This window comes from Antedon bifida, chromosome 7 (assembly GCF_963402885.1).
Source record: "Antedon bifida chromosome 7, ecAntBifi1.1, whole genome shotgun sequence".
NCBI classification, from domain to species: domain Eukaryota; kingdom Metazoa; phylum Echinodermata; class Crinoidea; order Comatulida; family Antedonidae; genus Antedon; species Antedon bifida.
This window is the reverse complement of record NC_136232.1, coordinates 20,193,778-20,216,263: the sequence shown is the minus strand read 5'-3', so window position 1 is coordinate 20,216,263 and position 22,486 is coordinate 20,193,778. Positions and strand designations below refer to the sequence as shown.

General features: G+C 34.4%; 2 protein-coding genes across 4 annotated transcripts in view; both read right to left on the bottom strand.

The window, feature by feature from the left end:
- Positions 1-967: 967 nt before the first annotated feature.
- Positions 968-6,367, bottom strand: LOC144848474 (uncharacterized). Its single transcript, XM_078705233.1, has 2 exons — positions 6,288-6,367; positions 968-3,683 (listed from the first exon to the last, which is right to left on the bottom strand). The coding sequence occupies exon 2, from the start codon at positions 3,653-3,655 to the stop codon at positions 1,160-1,162; it is 2,496 nt and encodes an 831-aa protein (XP_078561359.1). The 5' UTR covers positions 3,656-3,683; positions 6,288-6,367; the 3' UTR covers positions 968-1,159.
- Positions 6,368-7,285: 918 nt separating this feature from the next.
- LOC144848461 (uncharacterized) overlaps positions 7,286-22,486 on the bottom strand; it is a 60,329-nt gene continuing 45,128 nt past the window's right edge. For 2 of the 3 annotated variants that reach the window (XM_078705203.1, XM_078705202.1), the window contains exons 5-13: positions 20,096-20,194; positions 16,654-16,755; positions 15,961-16,059; positions 14,751-14,849; positions 13,911-14,087; positions 13,650-13,763; positions 13,004-13,144; positions 11,604-11,774; positions 7,286-10,997 (exon numbers count right to left, since the gene is read on the bottom strand). In XM_078705203.1, coding sequence (XP_078561329.1) covers positions 8,160-10,997; positions 11,604-11,774; positions 13,004-13,144; positions 13,650-13,763; positions 13,911-14,087; positions 14,751-14,849; positions 15,961-16,059; positions 16,654-16,755; positions 20,096-20,194 — 3,840 coding nt within the window. In that variant the 3' untranslated portion in view covers positions 7,286-8,159. The remainder of the gene's footprint in view (positions 10,998-11,603; positions 11,775-13,003; positions 13,145-13,649; positions 13,764-13,910; positions 14,088-14,750; positions 14,850-15,960; positions 16,060-16,653; positions 16,756-20,095; positions 20,195-22,486) is intronic. The other variant, XM_078705204.1, reaches the window with a different exon arrangement.

Below are 22,486 nucleotides of genomic sequence, written 5' to 3'. Positions count from 1 at the left end.
ATATCTGTATTATTTTTAGTTTACAACGCCCCTCTTTTGCCCATCAGGTTGTCGGTTTTTACAATTTACATTGCCATTAGTAAATTTTGTGAAAAAATGTTTATTTTCTGTACTTTACCTCAACTCCATATTTTTTGTGCCAATAGTATTTTATTATGTTAAAGTAGAGTAAACATTGTATTGAAAATTGTTAGTAAACTTGGTTTCAACTGCATTATTAGGGAGTTTTCAGGTTGTTATGACCTAGACAGTGGCTATGAGTGCTCACTGGCTAAACCCAAGGGCTCCAGAGCTTAAGTAAAGGGGCCCCCAGAGCATGAGCAGCACTAGTGCAACTACCCAGCGTTGGAGAGCTTCTTGGGAGTGTTAAACAAGGGCCTTTCCCTCCTGTGTTACGCCACTGCCTAGGAACAAGTTAGGTCACTCAAAAAAAGTAGGGATGTGCTTCCTCAACACAGGTTTGGTGGTTTCTAGATGACGACCGACGTCATATGTCATCGTATTTCAAAAGCTCCATTTATACACAGAATCGAATACTTTTTGTTGTTCCTTTATACCTCAATAATTAAGGATGGTCTATCATAGACTAGCATTGTTTAGAATACAAAGGAATTTGTAATAATTGAATGATCCACCCAGTAATGGCCAATTTAAACAGACGAGCGGTAACAGTAAGTCATGTAGCTTTCCCACATCCCACTCCGCGTTTTGTGTAAATGATCGAAATAACAAATTTCCGCTTACCGTTAGCGCTCGTCTGTGTAAATTGGCCTTTAGTAGATAGAGCTTGCAGGTTAAATGGGTTTAAATTAAGCTGTATAGTTTCCTATTTGTGGGGCTTCCATGATTACTGTAATTCTATTTATAGGGTAATTTTTTTAAGTTACATACCGTACAATCCAGTCGGGATTTCATTTCAGCAAATTATACGAGTAAAAATGTATAAAATAACATCTTGCAAACAAAGTTAGTCAAAAGGTTGTTTATTATTAACAAATATGTAGTTAAGGAAATGTAAATGTTAAACAACATACTGTATAGAAATGTTCCAAGAAGTAAATAAAATTACAGTATATGAGAATTATACTGTACAATATAGTTGGTTTCTTTCATTTCTTATTACAGATCCAATTACTATAGTGTTACTAAATGTTGCTTATTAGACATTTTGCATTGCTGCAACAATGATGCTGTCACCAACAGAACAGTCGCCCTCTAACAGTAAGGTAGTGCCATCTGTGGATTGCATTATCACATGCTGGTTATTGGCAATGACGTCACCAGATTCCACTATCACATGCTGGTTATCGGCAATGACGTCACCAGATTCCACTATCACATGCTGGTTATTGGCAATGACGTCACCAGATTCCACTATCACATGCTGGTTATTGGCAATGACGTCACCAGATTCCACTATCACATGCTGGTTATCGGCAATGATGTCACCTGATTCCACTATCACATGCTGGTTATTGGCAATGACGTCACCAGATTCCACTATCACATTCTGGTTATTGGCAATGACATCACCAGATTCCACTATCACTTGCTGGTTATTGGCAATGACATCACCAGATTCCACTATCACATGCTGGTTATTGGCAATGATGTCACCAGATTCCACTATGACATGCTGGTTATTGGCAATGATGTCACCAGATTCCACTATCACATGCTGGTTATTGGCAATGATGTCACCAGATTCCACTATCACATGCTGGTTATTGGCAATGGCATCACCAGATTCCACTATCACATGCTGGTTATTGGCAATGATATCACCAGATTCCACTATCACATGCTGGTTATTGGCAATGATGTCACCAGATTCCACTACCACATGCTGGTTATTGGCAATGACATCACCAGATTCCACTATCACATGCTGGTTATTGGAAATGACATCACCAGACTCCAATATCACATGCTGTTCATTATTTCCATCGACGGCAATACACTCATCAGCAGTCTGTAGAACCACATGCTGCTTTTGACCATCCGGTCCTTCTTGGACAAACACAGTTGGACCATCTCCTTCCATTATTAACTGCTGACTACTGACATCACCATTCTCGCAGACTGTCTGTAAATAAACCTGTTGCCCTGCTTCCAGATTTTCTTTGTGTTGAACAACAATAGTCTGCCCATTTGATAAATAAATTTGGTGGTTGTCTTGCATCATTGCTTGGTTTGTTTGTTGTACCTGACCTGTTTGACTATCTGGTTGTATCTCTTGGATATCTTCATTACCAACTGGTGGCTGTGTCGATTCATTTTCTTCCTGTTGGCCATCTTCACACACCTGTACAATGTCTTTTACAGATGGTGTAGCATTCTGACAATCTTTTGATAATTGTTGGCACTGGTTGTCAGAATGGTTGTCTTCTTGTTCTTTCTCTGGAAGTACTGCATTTGATTCACTTTGTACTAATTCATTGACAGCCTCTTCCGACTCTGTCAAAACCATAACACTTTTTTTAGGAACTTGTGAAAGGGCAGTTTTAGCAGTTGCATCTGATAGTGGCACTTTTTTCTTAACGTTCTCTGTCACAACAGTTTCACAAGTGGTGACTACCATCTCTCCTCCTTGTTCATGGACATGGACAACCAAATGGTCACCCTCTTTCTTTTCCTTTCTGGCTTTCTTTACCAAATTTCTAGCTGATGTAATTGGTTGATCCATACATAATTTTGATTCCTTTCTACGGTTACTTATCAGCACTGCATTTTCTATCGATTCACCTTCTTTTTCTTTGTTCTCCACATGTTCTATAACTTTTTTAACAAATTCTATTTTATTTTTTCCAGGTTTATCCTGAATACAAGTGTTCCTTTTAGCCACATCTTTCACTAGTGGTTTCACAATGTAGTTCACAGTAAACCCAACTTCCCCATCATGAGTTCTTTGATGTTCTTTTAAAATATCCAGTAAAGCAAATGTTTTTTGACACATTAAGCAAGTGTAAACTTCCATGGGTTGGTTGTGAACTCTCACCATATGTTCCTTAAGGGGTTTCACTCTTAAAAATCGCCTATGACAAATGTTACACTCCAGGGTTTGTAATGTATGCCATCGACTGTGAATCCGGAACTCTGCAATATTTTGAAACTCTTGCTTACAAAAATCACAAGCATAAGAGCCATGTGTTTTCTGGTGAGTCCTAAACTCTTTGTACGAATTGAGTATTTCTTGACACAGATCACAGCAGAGTTCTTTTTCTGCAGTGCAGATGTACTGATGGCACATTATACTGGATCTCGAAAGGAACGTTTTTAGACAGGCATCACATTCATACTCCTCAGAGGTAAGTTCTTCTGTAGAAGAATTCCCATCACCTTGATCACTTCGGTATCTATATGGACGTTTTAAAGTTCTTCCAGACCTACTAGTTTGTGAACTAGGCTTACTACTATATTTTTTTGGGCTATCCTGTACTGCTGATGACTTCTTGGTCACTATCTTTTGTGGCCGTCCCCTTTTTCGTTTAATCTTAGAATCTTTATTTGATCGCTCAAAATTGTCAGTGGTAGTAGGCCTAGGCCTACGACATTCCTGTGATGGTAAACTATTCGATAGGCATACATCTTTGTTTTTCTGTGCTTTTCTTATTTTCAGAGTTATATCAGAAATTTTGTCCATGTTTGTGAACATTTGCTGTGATTGGTGTTACGATTTTAGTCTGAAACAAATAAAAAAAATAAGTTGAAACATCTACTGTAATAATCAATACGAAATAGGCATAATACGTGAAATTTGTTGGTCATCTACCTGCTGACTGTAGGAAATATAACAGTGGCCACAATACAGGTTCTAGCTAGGCTAGAAGAAGAACGGCACTACTGCAGTTTCGCACCTATAAACTGGGCATAAATAAGATTTCACGGTCACTCACCATCACCGCGCCGGGGGCAGCGGGTGAATGCTTTTAAATTTAAGCTCGACAGAGATTGATGCGAAACTGCATTAGCTAGCTAAAACTTTTACTACTAGGCCTAGGCCTAGCTAAGGGGCCTAGCTAGGGCTATCAATATCATATAGGCCTAGCTAGGCCTACTACTAGTACTACGCTACGCTACTACGTTAGTAGAGTAGTTACTAGTAGTAGTACTCTAGGCGGTGTCAGATGAAATCGGTCGCGCTTGAAATCGGTCGCGTTTGAAATCGGTCGCGATAAAATCAACTTCCGGTATTTTGTATGGCGCGCCGCTAGAGCTATACTTTTGATTATATCGGTCGCGTTTGAAATCGGTCGCGCTATTTTGTATGGATCGAGCGGGATGTATGCTAGAGCGGGATATACATTTTTCGTTTATATAGATTTAATTGATATTTTTTAGGAACTAGATTATTTATGTGGATATTTTTTACTTGGTTAATAAATATTTATTATCAATCATTAAATTAATTTTTTTTTTGTATTTCACAGGTCTCGGAGAAGGACTGTGTCTTTTCAAAATGGCCATTTCTAAACACGTTTAAATATTATATTAGGCATATAATAATTTACCTCTATTTATATGTACTGTAATTAATATATTATATAGAGAATATACGTCTGTCGTATCTATTATTATGCAAACAATTACGTATGGTTTTAGGATATTAATAAAATATATAGATAATATGCCGTTATAAATCAATCTACCGGCCTACAGTAGGACTATGATGTACAATGATAGATATGAGAATAATAATGTATGGATAATAAAGGTGGACACGATTCTCAAAGAGGTAATCTGCACTGATTTTTAAACATTTAGATTTACGAACGGCGTACGAATGTGAGACACTGAGTTGCACTTACTTATTTACATTAAATGATTATTATAAATGAAGAAATAAAAGATATTCAAATTAAAATCTATAGTATCGCCGACGTATATACGTAAATTATAGAAAAAGTGCTTTATTCGGAATTATTATGGATAAGCAAGCCTGTGAGCTACAGCGACTTTAATTGCTTTTGATTATCCTTGCCTCCTTATATTTCCACGTGTCTTGATTTGGTTCGATTTTAAAGGCTAAATAAAGAATGAATTAATGAATGAACATGATCTCATAATCGCGTCGAGCATCTATAGCTCATTGGATCGTTTCACAAAAACACGTGCAGGAGGCCTCTAGACGTTTCAAACGTATGGTTATTAGTAATAGACGTCATCTTTACTCGCCATGGACAACGATCGGACGTGTTTTGTCCATGGTTTGACACACTAACAAGTGCGTGTTTTTGAAAAAGGGGAAACCCCGTCAGCAAAATAACGTATTGTTAGAGGAAACAGCTGCACGATCATAGAAGGCGCATCACCGATATGGCTTGTTCGGGGGTTTATTTCAGTATTCTCGCCTTTTAACCATCCGCATATAATGATCATTTTACTAAAAACTATTTTAAACATTAGAAATAAAAATATACACGTGATTTGCCTCAACAATAATCATTATACACCTAATAATATCCTACATAACGGAAATTAATAAAATAGAAATAAAAATAAGGTGATCGAATAGTATGTTGTTAACGACATGGATATATAATCTGCCACAGTATGCATAAGTATAAAAATAGATACGCTGGCTTTACGGGCTATATTGTAAACATTATTGTTTTTAAATAAATTGTTCTCTTTTACGTAATTGTTTGCATAATAAAAGACACGACAGACGTATATTCTCTATATAATATATTAATTACAGTACATATAAATAGAGGTAAATTATTATATGCCTAATATAACATTATGCCTAATTAATATATAATATTTAAACGTGTTTAGAAATGGCCATTTTGAAAAGACACAATCCTTCTCCGAGACCTGTGAAATACAAAAAAAAAAATTATTTAATGATTGATAATAAATATTTATTAACCAAGTAAAAAATATCCACATAAATAATCTAGTTCCTAAAAAATATCAATTAAATCTATATAAACGAAAAATGTATATCCCGCTCTAGCATGCATCCCGCTCGATCCATAAAAAATAGCGCGACCGATTTCAAACGCGACCGATATCATCAAAAGTATAGCTCTAGCGGCGCGCCATATAAAATACCGGAAGTTGATTTTATCGCGACCGATTTCAAACGCGACCGATTTCAGACGCGACCGATTTCATCGTAAACCCTCTAGGCCTAGGCCTAGTATTAGTAGTAGTAGGCTAGCTAGTCATAGGGCCTTAAAGTAGCCTAGGCAGGGCCATTCTGACTCTATCCCACTCAGGTCCTTATCATATCGTTTTTTATTTGTTTACAGTTATATATTTAAAGAAAAATACTCTACCTTGACTCCTAGGCCCACTCACTCATCAGACGCTTCCCGCTCTCGGCGCTGCACTACAGTACATAATCAACCCAAGAAAACGCCCTCAATCGTTTGAGCATCACAATAATATATTTTATTATTCATAATAAATTTGTCTATTTTAAAAATATTTATACTGTATATTTAGACCTATCATATATCGTATCTGATTGACAAGTTGATTGGCTTTTGAATGTTTTATAGCGGAAAAAAAGAAGAGTTTTTTATTAATAGTCCAGTTAATACTTAAATAGTTTTTGATATTACTGTATTATTCAAGAAATGTTTTGCTTGGCATAATAAGACAATCAAAAATAGATCAAAATTCAAAAACGCTATAGGACAATTAAAATACCAGTTACCATGTCATTTTATAAATGAAAAAATTTTTTTCCCGGTTTTTTTCTATTGAAGTCACTAACTTTATTAAAACTGCAAAATGGCCTATTCAAAATTTGATTTTTTTCTTTTTTTTTCCTTTCATGTTTTTGGGAGACAATGGCATCTTTAAATTCAATTGGAATGTTTAAAATATTCCCTAGCCAGGATTTTTACATCAAAAAGTACAAGACAAAGCAGAAGAAACTGCTGGCTAGGTAAAGGACTGGAAAAATGGTGAGTTAGGCCTATTTCAACGGCACGAAACGAAACGAAAAAAACGAAAAAAAGGGGGGTTCTCTTCAAACCCCCTTGGCTACGCTACAGGCTTGTATACGCCTCGAAGGCTGTTTTTAGAATCTGTAATGTTAAGAGAAATCATCAACAAAAACAAAACTATATTATTGCCACCATACTAAATATGACACAACTTAATACCCCATGATTTTAAATCAATCTTTATTACCAATATCATAAGCATAAATATTTCTGTAAAATATGTACGGATGCTGAAAACAATATTCACAAAGTTTACAATATTATGAGCCTATACATTTTGAAAGCACATACAAAAACTACTATATTTGCAATACACTTTAGTATTTAGTTCAAAAAGCATATTTCAATTTTTTCAAAACATTATAAACTGAAATTTCTATACAATAAATGGAGTTGCTTGCACAATAAACAAATATTATTATTTATATAAAAGATATTTTTAAAATATCAAGTTATTTTTTTAAACTACTGATCGTAGAAAAAATTAGGTATCTCATATCTCAGACTTAAACATAATTCTGGTAGTGAATTCAATGTAATTACTAGGCATAATTGTTATTAAGCTCTGTCTACATTATCAAACTAGTTTGACAAAAAAAGTGTGATGTGACCAAATATGGTAGTGATATGACATCATCATGTCCATATATGGGCACATCACATTTTTTTGTCACATGTTTGATAGTGTAGACAGAGCTTTAGTCACTCGCGAAGTAAAGTTGAATAACCCAATAGTATTAATATAATATATTACATCTCATTCTGAATATGGGTATCGCAATTTATTAAAATTCATTAGAATCCTACAATATATTAATAGAACCATGTTTAAAAATAGAAATTGCATAAACACAATTTGTTTGCTTAGGTGCTAACCACACAAACACATTAATAACCAGTGTGGATAGCAGTTATAGATTTTGTTTACAAAATTCTACAAAGATATACAAAAAATATATACACATTATAAAGGTGAAATTACAGTTCAGGTTTTGTTTACATAGGCAAGATGTATTTAATAGATATTACAAATATAAAACACACACATTATTTATCAAATATTTTGAAATCTATAAAATATTTTTTTGTAAATAACTGAATTTTTAATTTAAACTGACTATATTATATAAATTATGTTAATTGAATGCATATAAAATCAAGATTTATGTTTTAATTGCAATTTTTCTAATTGTATTAATATCCAAATGTTGAGAAGGGATGTCTGGTAGATGAACCAAAATCTGAGGTCAGTATTCTACCTGTGTTGATAGTATTATTCAAGGTGTTTGTATTGGAACCACTCTTTGATGGCTGACTTTTGGCGACATCTCCAGATGGCCCTGGTTTGGTTTCACTTGATAAGAACTCTTTCATGAGGGAAACATCCAGCGGGTTCCGACGCCTGTTACCACTTCCTCCGGAATGTGTGGTGGAAGATGAAGAGATGGAAGGATTTGGACTGTGAAGAGTCGAGGAATGATTTTGTGGAATATCCAGTTGATCTAAAGATGGCACTCTGTGATTTGGAAGAACTTCTTGTTGAGGTTGTTGGTATCGTTTGTAAGACGAACCATCAGATTGCCTAGATTGTTGCGTGTTTGATGTTTGTAAAACAGGTCTTGACATCTGTTGTTTAGCATAAAGATCAGGTTGACTAGAATACTGTGCTGGTTTTACCACCTTGCGTGAGCTGTGAGGTCCTGTTTGATTCCTCTCAGTATCCGTTTGGAATGATTTGGATTTGGTCATTTGAGCATTTTCCGAGTCGGATGCATTCCTTGGTGGTGCTTGTTGCGTAGGCAATGCATTCCGTGAGTAAATGGTACCATTCATGTTTGTGACTACAAGTGGCTGACCAGATGTGTTGACTATACGAGGATGAAATGCAGAGGAAGACCTCTCTGAAGTGGGGGGTTTGGTACTCGCATGATTGGGAATGCTTGCAGTCTTTGACGGTGGTATAGATACGGCATGTGAATAATTGGAAGATTTGCGATAAGGAGGCGATTGTTCACGTTGATAAGGTCCATTAGTTGCACTATGAACAGACTGCGAAGACTCTGTAGTAGGCTTATCACCTATAGTCTTACGAGGCCCATTCTCTATAACATGTAAATTATGGATTTGCCGATTTGTATTCAGGAGTCCTTTGGAATGTGAAATTGGCGAGTTACTTTGTTTTTTCCCTTTAAGTTCATACTGACTAGTATCAATATATAAACGTTTTGTTGTGCTGCCCATACTTGGACCAGCATTATATTGAGGTGGTCTTCCATTTGGAGTATGTGAATTAATCGTATGATCCTTATTGTATGTCTCAATATAAGAATGTTTAGACAACAAAGGAGCATTTCCTCTTCTGTCTGTCCTTGTGATTGGTGAATTACTACTTATGTCCCTTCTATTGATTTGAGACACAACACTGTGTCCACTTGTATCTCTACTAGAAACAGGCGACATAGCACTGTTTACTTTTACATTTTTCATTTGAGAAACATTGTTTATTCTGTTTGTTTCTGTATTTGTGACTGGAGACACAGAATTGTGTCCTCTTGTTTCTGTTCTTGACATTGGAGAAAAACTTTGGTGTCCTCTTGTTTCAGTATTCCTTGGAGACACATGGCTGTATCCATTTGGTATTGCTTTTAAGTTTACATTTTGCTGAGGACTGCTCTGACCAGCAGAACCAATACCAGAGCTCATAGAAATCTGGTCATCTTCCGACAATGACCGATGTCTATCTTCAATCAAGTGATTCCTATTTAACTCTAATCCGCTATCAGGGCTAACACCATTGACCATTAAAGGCCGAGAAGGCGACACCGACTTAGCACGTAGTTCAACCTGTTCTGATCCATTCATTATCACATCAGATTTTCTTGCAGCTTGTCGACTCTTGCGGTCACGACTGGTCGCTTGAACTTTTTGATATGCTGGTGACATTGACCTCGACCTTATGTTATCTTTATTGATTTCAAGTTCACTTTTACTATTAACAATAACAGGATTTTTTACCTCTGGCTCTCGCTTAGGAGACAAACTCCTACTTCTCTGGTATGAGTTTGTGTTCTTAGGCGATGTAGGCCTTTTTGCTGGAGCCTCATTGTGGGGAATGGTTGCTGTCCCTGAGCTTTTGCCCATCACAAATTTATCACCTTTTTCTCCATCAATAAACTCTTTATGTACTTCAATTTCAACTGTTTGTTGGTGCTTTTTAACTCTATCTAGTTTATCTTGTTTCCACACAGCTTTTGTGAAACTATTAGTTCGAGTCTTTGGCACTGCCCCTGTGTGTACATATAATGATGTCAGTTTGCTATCTTTATTTGGTTCATTGAACTGATTTAAAGGCCTTTCAGTATTGCGAGAAGTTTGTTCATTTTTTTCTATATGCACATAGTCTTTACTATAAGGTTTAGTAGCATTTTGTGAAGTCCTGTTCTTAGGTACTACATCCTCAACAATCAAGGCGTTGTTGTGTGCTGATTTGTAACTCCTCCTACTTTCAGGAGATGTCATACCTTTTGATTTATCAGTATATTTAAAGTTATCAAGGTGTTGAGTAGTTCGATTTTGGTTTTGATCATGGAGAAACGGACTCAAAGCGCCCTCTCTTTCTAAAACACTATTAATAGTCGATCGAGTCTGGACATAACCGGAATCATCCGTTTTACATAAAGAATTACCACAAGCCGTTTCATCAGCTTGCATTTCGTTCACAACCCATTCTTTTAATTCCTCTTTAACATGTCCCATACGGTCTACATGCGTCTCTTCCCAGTCAGCTCGCTCGATTGTAGCACGGTGATGTAAACGATGCAAGCATTCGGTTTGTTCCGCATGGATACGTGACTTGCAGAGTTTATCAAGGCATTCTCCTTGATGCTCCATCTTTTTTTCAAGGTTGCCAATTTTACGATCTAATTTGTTATGACTATGTTCAATTTCGTGTATCATAACTTCTCTATTTGCATCAACCTTGTTCTGTATCTGAAGAAGTTGCGGAGTGCAGTTGCAACCAACAGATGATTTCTGAAATTTAAAAAAAAGCATTTCTATAACTTCATGACTTATTGATTGATTTTATTTCAGAAAAACAAATTCCATATCAAAAAATTACAATGAAAAAGAAATCACATTAAAATAAAATTTTCTTGGTTTTTTCCTTTTAGTGAAGCGACGGAGAAGATAAATGAAATGCACCTAACAAGATCATTTTCACAATTAATAATTCATATTTCAAACCGTAAACACATTTGCGGACCTACTCATAAAAAGAGGATATTCTCATAGAAACATGTTACTAGCACTACAATGCTTTTTATTTTATTTTTTATTTAGGTATTTCAACAACATTTTACGAGGGTGGTCCATCCAGCAGAAGCTGATCATTAGGGACCCTAAACATTACTTAATTTGACATTAACATACAACAATTAAAGTAAAATTAAAATAAATAGATTTAACACAAATTTTAAATAACAACAAAATAATTATAATCAAAAGGGAAATCAAGTAAATCAATAAATTAAATAAATTTCAAAATATATACAATTCTTTTGTCTTTATATTAATTTCAAACAAATAAACAATTATAGTATCTTTGATAATTATAGAAATAATCAATATATTTCATACAGTAGCAGTAGATTTTTGTTTTTCGGTGTAGAAGATGTGTTGAGACGGTCCTGGCTGCTTCATTACTCGTGCCATCATTATTTCTTCTTGAATTTTTTTCTGTTCTTTCACACGCTTTTTAAGTTCATGCTTATCAAAGCCACTCTCTTGCAACAGCTTTTCTTCAAGTTTCTGAAACCAATCAAAATACAATCATTTCAAATTTCTTTTCATTTTATTTTTATACTTTTTTAATTTCATAGGCATCCAACAGCGAGAAACTTGCCAATTACAGGATGGATAAACTATTTAATAATTTATCGTGCTTATACCCTTTTCACATCTGCAAAATGTAACAACTTGTAACAAGTTGTAACCAGGTTTGCATAGTGTGAAGACAATTTTGTGGAAAATCTCCCGAGATTTCATAGGGGTCCCTTGTAAAATCTCGGAAGAAAAACACACCAACAAGAGGCATGAGTTTTTGTTCCAAGAGTTCTTACTGCGCGCGCATGTATTGCCCTGGTATTAACTGACCAATCATTAGTATTCAAATAGTGCGCAACTATTCTTTCCTTCCAGGATTTCACAATGTTTGCGTATGCGTGTGTGAAAACATGTAATAAGTCTGGGAATCAAACCTGGTTACAACTTGTTATACAAGTTGTAACAATTTATGCAGATGTGAAAAGGGTATTAGTATCATTTGAGGCTTAGGGAGTGGAGTTGAAAGAGTCATGAGGTACTAACCCTAGAACTAGGTAAGAATTGAACCCAGGACCTAGGGATTGGAAGGCAAACACATTAACCACCAAGGTGAAGCTTCACTACAATTATTTTTAAAATTCAATTTTGACAAGGTTCTCTCTGGAACTCATTTCTCTGTGGCAGGTCAAACACATCTTCTGTTCTTTTGAGCAACCTAGGGACTGTCAACAAACATTTCAGCAGCTTGAGTCTTCAAAAAGATTGGATGAAATGCAAGTTCTATAGTCAGTGAGTACCATATTACATTTAGTAGTACCAAGCAACGTATATTAATTCATTTAATTTTATTCACGTTAAAGAATGCTTTGCATATATTTATGTTCTTGTTCATTGACTTCGGACTTGTGCCATCAACTGATATTTAAAATGTTTGTTTTTTTTGTGATTGATTGTAAAATTGTTTTATGTTTGTCATGAGGACTTATTTGAGTCTCTGTGTCGTTGTGTGTGTTTTTTGTTTTGTTTTATACATATGTTGATGTTTGCTGATTTTGTTTGAAATAAATATTTAATTGAATTGAATTGAAAGCAGAGTAACAACCACACTTTTCTAAATTAAAAACTTTGTGACTAGATGCTCCTTAAGCCACTGAAAATTAACTTAATTGAAAAAAAAAATGCGAGAAACCAGAATTTAACCATATATACTGTACCTTATCTTTGAGTTTCTTTTTACTAGCTTTGTCTTTTGGTACAACTAAGATGGAGTCAGGTTGATCAGTACTTTTTAGCTCTTTCCTTTTTTTGCCAGGGCTTGCAGGATTTTCTGCACCCTCCGTTTTGGTCCGATTATGCTAGAAGACGAAATTAAACCATTTGAAAAACAGGCATACCAATTAAGTACAACCTACAATGATGTGCCCAAATATGGTAATGATATGCCCAAATATGGTCGTGATATGACATCATCATGTCCATATATGGGCACATCAATTTTTTTTGTCACAAAGTTTGATTCAAAGTAGCAGTTAGGCATATAGAATTTTGGCATCTGACAGTTGAAAGAAAAAATTTGAATAAAAAAAAATTATCTGATGTCTTTTAACAGTAAGGTCGAGGAAATCTAACAACATGACACTGAGATCGCCTTGCCAAGATAGGAACTCCTAACAGTCCTTTGATCTTATGTCTGGCTGCGACAAATACCAACAATACTGTATTATGTACATATTGTCCACGGCGCGCAGTGTCTGTTAAAAGAGTGTGGAACTGATAGTATCGCAGCCACAGATAAACCCTTTGATCCCCGGAGCTCAGCATCCTGTTGTTAGATTGCCTTGGTATTAGTGTGTAGTGTACCTTAAACCTAACTTCCTTCTTCACTCGCGTGGGTGAAACTTCTCTACCAATGGCGCCAGTAGATTTTGAATGCTTCCCCTTTCTCTTAGCATTTTCCTTCTCTTGGTATTTTCTCTAAATAAAATACAAAATAATAAACTTATTATCATTGTCACTTTCTTTTTATATGGGAAATATAGATCAAATAAAGAAAATTTGATTTGATTTTGATGATTTTTTTTCCATAGCAATTTTCAAGATACAAATCATAAGTTAACATACCTTTGGGGCCGACATTATGATCAGAATAACGTCAGGATGTTCATTTTTGCGGGCTAGGTCAATGGAAGTTAGGTTGTTGTTATTGCGAATATTCACATCGCATCCAGAGTCTGTTAGAAACCTTGTGATTTTTTGTTTCCCAAGTCCAGCAGCCATATGCAGCGGTGTGTTTCCATCCTGTGATTAAAAAAATAAAATTTATTATGGTATTACCCTGTTGAAACACTGGTTCCCATCAGATCACCAAAGTTAAGCAATGTTGGCCACAGTAGAGCTTGGATGGGAGATATCACATGCTGTATAGATATATAACGGCTATCGGCCTAGCATATGAGAGGTGGGTTTGAGATGTGTATGTGCCATATTGCTTGTGTTCTAGGGTGTTCATTGCCTCTTGGATGGGATGTAAAGCTGTTGGTTCTGTGTATATGCATCGCCCTTGTGTATGATAAAGAACTTATTGGATAAGAATAGGGAATCCTCTACCAGTGTATGTTCTTTCCTGTACACTAGATCCAATGGGAGAACAGTGCTGTACTTTAAGCTCTGTCTTCACTATCAAACTTTAAGTGACAAATATGTGATGTGCCTACCTATATGGACATGATGATGTCATATCACTACCATATTTAAGCGTATCACTACCATACTTAGGCACATCACACCTTTTTTTTTTCAAACTAGTTTTTTATAATGTAGACAAGTAGTCACCCAGTGTAAATAAAGTAGATATACACATTTTAACACACAAAGATAATTTCCATATCTTGTTCATTTGTGTTCATTATTCATGAAAAGCATTACAAAACAAATACAATTGGCAACAGCAATTAATCATACCTTATTCTGTGCATTAACATCTGCCTGAGCACTGACCATTACTCTAGTACAAGCTATGTGGCCGAATCTAGATGCAACGTGAAGCGGCGTATCACCATGCTAAAACGAAATAAATAACGAAATTAGGCTAATCCGAAAAGCTATACACATTCTAAAGTTAAGACATGATAAATGTTTAAATCCAACAACAAGATCCGTATTAACCATTTAAACTAGATCTTATGGAACTAACGGACACATTGATTAATCTTGACATGTGTGTATAAACACAAACTAGATGTCCAATAATATGTTCTAAATGCACCATTAACCATTTATTTAAAACTAGATCTTATAATCAAAATTGAATAATGGTAACATTGATTCATATTAACCTGTTTGTCTACAGTCCCATTCCTTATGTTTTATAAAATCTAATTTAAGATCACAAACTACATTTAATGTAAAAATAAATACTATATGGTCCTATTGAGATAACTTTTTTTGTCTTCAAACGGTTAAAAATGTGAAAAAAGTTGATTCTAATAATATAAGCGGCTTGGTATAAATCACAACATGCATTTCGCACGGATTGGTTTTTCTTCTATCTATTGATTTTTAATCGATCGTGTTGCCCACAAGAAATGGAAAAAACGTTCACTTTTTAGCGAAAAAAAAATTGTAGGGAATGGGTATTTAACCATTCTTAAACCATAACTTAAAAAATTGAATATTGGTCAATTTATTCATCTTGATCTGTGTATCTATAAACAGACTTGATGTACATGTTCAACAACATGTTCCTCCCCTAAAGGGACACATCATATCCCAACGCTCTTTTTGTTCTCATTAAATTCTGTTTCAAAACTGACATTGTGGTCAACTTTTTATTGTCCCTCAAAAACATGAAAAATAAAGATTAATAAAATCAGACTTTAAATAGGCCATTTTGCAGTTTTAATAAAGTTATTCACTTCTGTAAAAAAAAAACCAATATTATTTCACTTATAAATAGACAAAAGAAACGGTTAATTTTAACCAAAAACCATTGTCTGACAGACGATTTAAGTATTTTTTGTTTTAACTTGCATTTTTTCAGGTAAATCATTTTGTTTTCGATACCGTTTTTTGGTCAAAGTAAATAACTATTAATATTATGTGACATTAAAATGGCATATTCAACACAATATGTTTAGTTGTTGTTTTAGTTCTACTACTGTAGCTAACTTACGGCATCTTTAATGCTTGGATGAGTCCCTCCTCTCAGTAAGTTCCTCGTAGTTTGGTTATGACCATTCTGGCACGACAGGTGAATGGCTCGTAATCCATACTGAAAGAAAAGCAACAAGTGTTTCATTCTAGTAGTAGTTTTCGCGCCGCTCCTTTAGGCAGAAAACGGAAGCATTAGGAAACAGTTACCATGCGGTGTAGCTTATAGTTTACTATGGCTGAAAAATCTGCAAACTCGGACTGGCCATGCACACACCCCAAAGCATGTCTAGGAAAAGAGAGTCTATGAAAAGATTTGCTGATAAACATTAAAATGCATATTGATGGTAGTTATGATCAGAAGAGCGGCGTTTTGTGTAAGAAATATTTCTTGTTCACAGTATATTCTAAATCAGAATTTGTGGCATTCAATAATAGACAAATTTGGTTTGCAGGTGGTTTTGGTTTTCAGGAAATCTGTATTCTAAACTATCATCATGCCAAAAACTATAGATAACATATTAAACTGTCTAACTTTACCAAAACAACTTTTTATTGAAAGCTGATGTAATCCATCTCGTTCTCTTGTTAATTGCCCATGAGGGATGAATAAAGATACAGTATATACTGAAGTATTATTTTGTTTAATTTGTAATAGAAATTGCTAATCTAAAATTAAATTGATAACAATCTTTATACTATGAATTAAACCTACTTTGTTGGCTGCGTGTAAGTTACTCTTTCCAAATTTAAGTAGCATATCAACTGATCTACTGTACCCATTCCAAGCTGCCTCATGCAATGCCGTGTTGCCATTCTGCCAAAAAATAAACACAAATTTAGGTTATATAATGTACATCTTTGCAACACCTCATTGGAAAATGATAATTTGTCCACTGATTCAAAAGAGATGAACAGATATGTTGTATTTGTACTTTACCAATGCACAGTTTACCTCTTTGTACAGCTAAATACTATAACTTGATTTTAGGTTATTACATCTTTGTAACACTAGGACATTTCATTGGAAAATAAGCACATCTGTGTCAGTGATTTCAAAAGAGCTATGCCAACTATACAGAGAGATATAGATTCATTTCATTTTTCATTTTCATTTCTTTATTCGACAACAAGCAGTCCAGGGGTTGCGACAGCAATAGAGCGCCATAACACATTTATGTTCTTTTACAGCAACCAGTGAATTGCCGTACCTCTATACTTGATTCAAGTGTGTACAGTAATTATTCTAGGGAGTTGTTAGTTGTTAATTAACAACTCTCCGATTATTCTATTTATAACTAAAATACGTCAATGCTTTGTGAGCGCATGTAAAGCTATTTCCACCTGCTTGCTTTGTGTATAGACGACACACAGGTATTTCATCCTTAGCAATCTCATTATGTTTTTTATTCTTATTATTTTCAAAATCGATGCATGGGTACTGTAATTGTTGATATGGTGGAGCGGTCTGGGTATTTCTTATAACTCAACATTGTATAGTGACACTATGATTATTATAAAATACCAAAATCACATTTACTCATGTTCTCCTAATTAAGATAATAAGAATACTGAATATGCAGTTAGTTAAATAATCAAATTTAACCCACAAAAACCAATGAAATTGAAAAGTAAATGAACAAGTCCTACCACAAAGGCACCAGGACAATGTGTCTACTTTAGAACAAATTAGAAATAACCACAAGAGATAGCCAGTAGCACTTGGTTTACTTAACTATTTACATTGTTACTAATTGATATCAAATATAAACAATCCTGTGAACTTGCTTGTATTATATAAACATCACAGGCACAGAATAAATTCTAAACCATCGGGTGATATACTGAAATCTAATTAATTAATTTGAAACGATAAGATGAGGAAATCTGTGAGAATGAGAAAAAGTCGCCCCAACTGAGATTCGAACCCAGAACCTTCTGCTTAATATGCAGATGTTCTAACCATTAGATTAGATAGAAACTCTTTAACACTCCGTACGGTGGAACAGCACTAGTCCCTCTAGTGCCACATGATATACAGTACTCATACTACTATAAAATATAACTGTACAAATCTGTAAACAGACGATTTCAATCAACTATCAATTATCTCAATTGTTCAATGACACAAACGACTGTCTCCATCTGGTGTAATCGCAGGTGTGTCAGTTTGTGTCAATGGGACAACCTATCAGGTCATGAGTTTTAAACAAACTCTTTTACCTAAAGCCTTGTCTACACTATCAAACTTTATGTAACAAAACGACACGATGATGTCACATCACTACCATATTTGGGTATATCACTTACAGTACATATTTTGGCAATTTGATAGTGTAGCCTGAGCTTAAATTAAATTTATCTGAATAAAATCAACAATAAAGTTTTCTAGTCTTCTACAATTTCTGTACTTTTCTCCAGAAATTGTGTGACAAAATGCTTAAATGAAAACATTGAGGTCAGGAATTGTTTCCAATTTTCTTCCTCATAGAAGAGGATTGGTTATTAAAGTACAGTAGTAAAGCAATCACTCAGCAAACAGAGAGCAACCAATTGTGACACAAAGAGGTCAGGGTTCATGTAGGTGACGACAAAGGTCTTGTTGTAAATGTAAACATTTTGATGAAAGTAAAAATGAGGAATGGCTGAGGATATCTGAGACAGTCAATGAGTTTTAAAACACCCCCAATGATTGTTGTGAGACAAATTATACCTTTCTAAATTTATATTTTTCCATCATTTGGATCAATTATCTTCAATTAAAAAGTTTATAAATTTCCAAAAAAAAAATAGTTTCAAAAACTATTTTAAGGACGATGAACAACTATGAGCTATTTTTTCATTTTATAATATATCACAAATGATCGATCACCTCAGTCAATTAGGCGCCACAGTCACATAAGCAAAAAACAGTGGTTGGTATAACAAATGTAAGAATCGCGGAGTACGGTCAATGAGAGTCGTTAGTTAATGCCATGTGTACAAGTTTAAGAACTGGTAAATTCAGTATCAAATTAAATGTGAACATTTACACACATACTGACATTTTAAACTTAAAAGTTGCATAAAAACAAGATCTTCATTTAAATTTTTTAAATCGCACTCAATTTTAAAAGTTTCTGGCATGCAGAGACAAATAATAGCACAATTTTTCTTCATATTCTTATGATGATGCTAAAGCTCTGTCTACACTATCAAAATGTATGTACCCATATATGGACATGATGATGTCATATCACTACCATATTTGGGCACATCACACTTTTTTTCTAGTTTGATAGTGTAGACAGAGCTTTAGATTACAAATAATAAACTCAATAATTCAAAATAGTCTCATTAAAATGTAATTAAATCTGGAAAAAATTAGCATTGCATACCATTAGTAATTTACAATTAGTTTTGACAATCATTTGAATTGTTACATTACAATTAAGATGTTTTAACATAAAAGTGGGGTCAGTGTTTGTGGGTCGGTTTACCAAGAACAGAATCTACTGTTCAGTTTTATTACCTCATTCATAAATCATGGCTTTAAGTTTACTGTGGAAATGTTGATACAATAGTAAATTCTATTCATGTTAAATCAACTTGAATTTACATAAAGATTACTCAAATATTATGTAGAATAGGAATGTAAATTAAAAAATCAGCTTCATATTATTATAAATATTATTAAAATATCGTTCTTATCAGGTGCGGCTTTAGGCGGGGACTAAACAGGCTTTAGCCACCCTGAAATTTAACAGCCATGTCTTTTTAAAATAAAATAATTTTTATTTATCTGTAACCCAACGGATCGTTTTTATCATTTATAAAATATTTAGCCCCCCACCCCCTATAATGCTGGATCTGCCCCTGCTTTCTGTTTGCAAGTACAGTACTGATACTCAACAAACTTTTGTCGACTTTTCAAATATTATATATAGAATAAGAATATTATATATTACAAAATATAGTACAGAATAATCATCTTATTATTAATTAATATTAAATATTGTTGTTTATAAGTACAACAACTACTTCTCTACTCAATCTTCTCCCATACAATAAATTTAATTTGCTTGGCATCGTCATGTAGATGCATTTTTGCAAGAGGAATGTCACCTAGAATACTTTGTTAAGAACAACTATGAAACGGAAAATGTGTTATATTTTACCTCATCTTGTCTGTCAACTGCAATGCCTTCTTCTATAAGAGCCTGTACAACATCGACATGGCCATCTATCACAGCTCTGTGCAATGCAGTGCTGCCATACTAAAATAAAACGATTAAAAACATTAAATTGTATCTCCTTACTTACAAATGAACAGTCACTTAATTTTTATTAGTTATCCGCTTGGTATACCAAGCGGATAACTCCTTGTAATTGTATGAGATCAATATTTTTTTTCTGTATTATTAGTTATCCGCTTGGTATACCAAGCGGATAACTCCTTGTAATTGTATGAGATCAATATTTTTTTTCTGTATTATTCTTCTTTCCTTCCTTCCTTTTTGTGAGTCGTGTTCCTCTAAAATGTGTAAACATAACATTTCATAACTTTGACAACATATGGGCATTTACGTGAAGTTGTGCACCTCCTATTTTTGAATGACGTCATAGTTGCGCAACGTGACTTATGCGCAATTTTATGAATTTCAATGATTGATCATAGATTAAAAACCAAAAGTCATTTAGTATTGACACTTTGACCAAATTTAAGTCATATCAGGGGCAAACTTTCTACGGATTAAAAATGGCATGTTTGACAAGAAGTTACGCGCGCACGCGCATTTAAAATTTCAAAATGCGCAAAATTAATTTCTAATCAACTTTTTACGCGTTTCTTGTCATTTTGAGCATGTCAAAAATTCCCACGGGCGCGCAATTTTTTATGCGCGCGGTGCGCACATAGCGTTAAAAACATATTTTTTTCTCTTGAATTATATTTTTCAAGCCTTTCCCAGTGATTTTGAAAACAATTTAGACCTTTTCCAGTTTAAATAACGCCATACGAACACGTTGAATTAGACAATTCGTGCGCGTTTTTTATGAAAAAGCTTAAAAAATCGTCAAAATTATGTCTTTTTTTAAACAGTCATAGTTTCTAAAGTAAACCGTTAACCGTTTATTTTTATTACAAAATCTAGAAGTTGATGAGTTGTAGATATCGGATCATGCATCAATAAGGCTAAAAAAACATTGTGACGTCATCGTATGGCCACACGAATGTAAAATATAGGATTTTTGTCTCTTTCGTTATTGCTCATCACATTCAATGGAGCGCATCGCGCTTATCTGTATTCCTTTTTCTCCTACATTTATATATTGTGTAGGTCAATCAACTTTCTTTAGCATGAGATAAAAATATTTTAATTTTTATGACGTCATCATGCCTACAAATTTTAATTACGTGGGTCATTAATTTCATCTTTACAGTAAATTTTAATCTGTAATAGCTCGTAAGAATAAAATGTGATAATCACGATTAAAACGTTTTCTGGAAGCTATTGGATTGTAGATACGAATTCATGTAAACATTTTGCCAATCGGATGTTGTGACGTCATCATATGGCCAGTTGAATAAAAAAAGTCGTATTTTGATATTTTGCGTAATAGTTCATCACATTTAAAAGGGTGCGCATCTATATTTTACGTATTCAAATTTCTTCTACACGTTAATATGTTGTTCCTGAGATAATTTCCTTCTGAAATTGCTATCCAAGTGTTTCATTTTGATACCGTCGCCATGTTAAAAATTGGAATAAATGGCGGGTCCCGTAATTTCACATATTCTACACTGTATGTAATATGTATACAGCTTATACTGTTTGCATGTATATACTAATTACTATATGACACAAAATTCAGCACTAACAGCATGTCATATTCTTCAGTTCTTGTCATAATGCCATAATCTTTATCTGTGTGCAATATTCCAACGTATGACGTGCACGTGGCGTTTGTCGTGGTGCGGATAACTAACTCGTCAAAGTGACGAGTTTCATGTCTAGTTCTTCTTTCCTTCCTTCCTTTTTGTGAGTCGTGTTCCTCTAAAATGTGTAAACATAACATTTCATAACTTTGACAACATATGGGCATTTACGTGAAGTTGTGCACCTCCTATTTTTGAATGACGTCATAGTTGCGCAACGTGACTTATGCGCAATTTTATGAATTTCAATGATTGATCATAGATTAAAAACCAAAAGTCATTTAGTATTGACACTTTGAAAAAATTTAAGTCATATCAGGGGCAAACTTTCTACGGATTAAAAATGGCATGTTTGACAAGAAGTTACGCGCGCACGCGCATTTAAAATTTCAAAATGCGCAAAATTAATTTCTAATCAACTTTTTACGCGTTTCTTGTCATTTTGAGCATGTCAAAAATTCCCACGGGCGCGCAATTTTTTATGCGCGCGGTCCGCACATAGCGTTAAAAACATATTTTTTTCTCTTGAATTATATTTTTCAAGCCTTTCCCAGTGATTTTGAAAACAATTTAGACCTTTTCCAGTTTAAATAACGCCATACGAACACGTTGAATTAGACAATTCGTGCGC

Excerpts from the sequence above, each read along its gene's own strand:
- LOC144848474 (XM_078705233.1), bottom strand. The coding sequence starts at position 3,655 with ATGTTCACAAACATGGACAAAATTTCTGATATAACTCTGAAAATAAGA.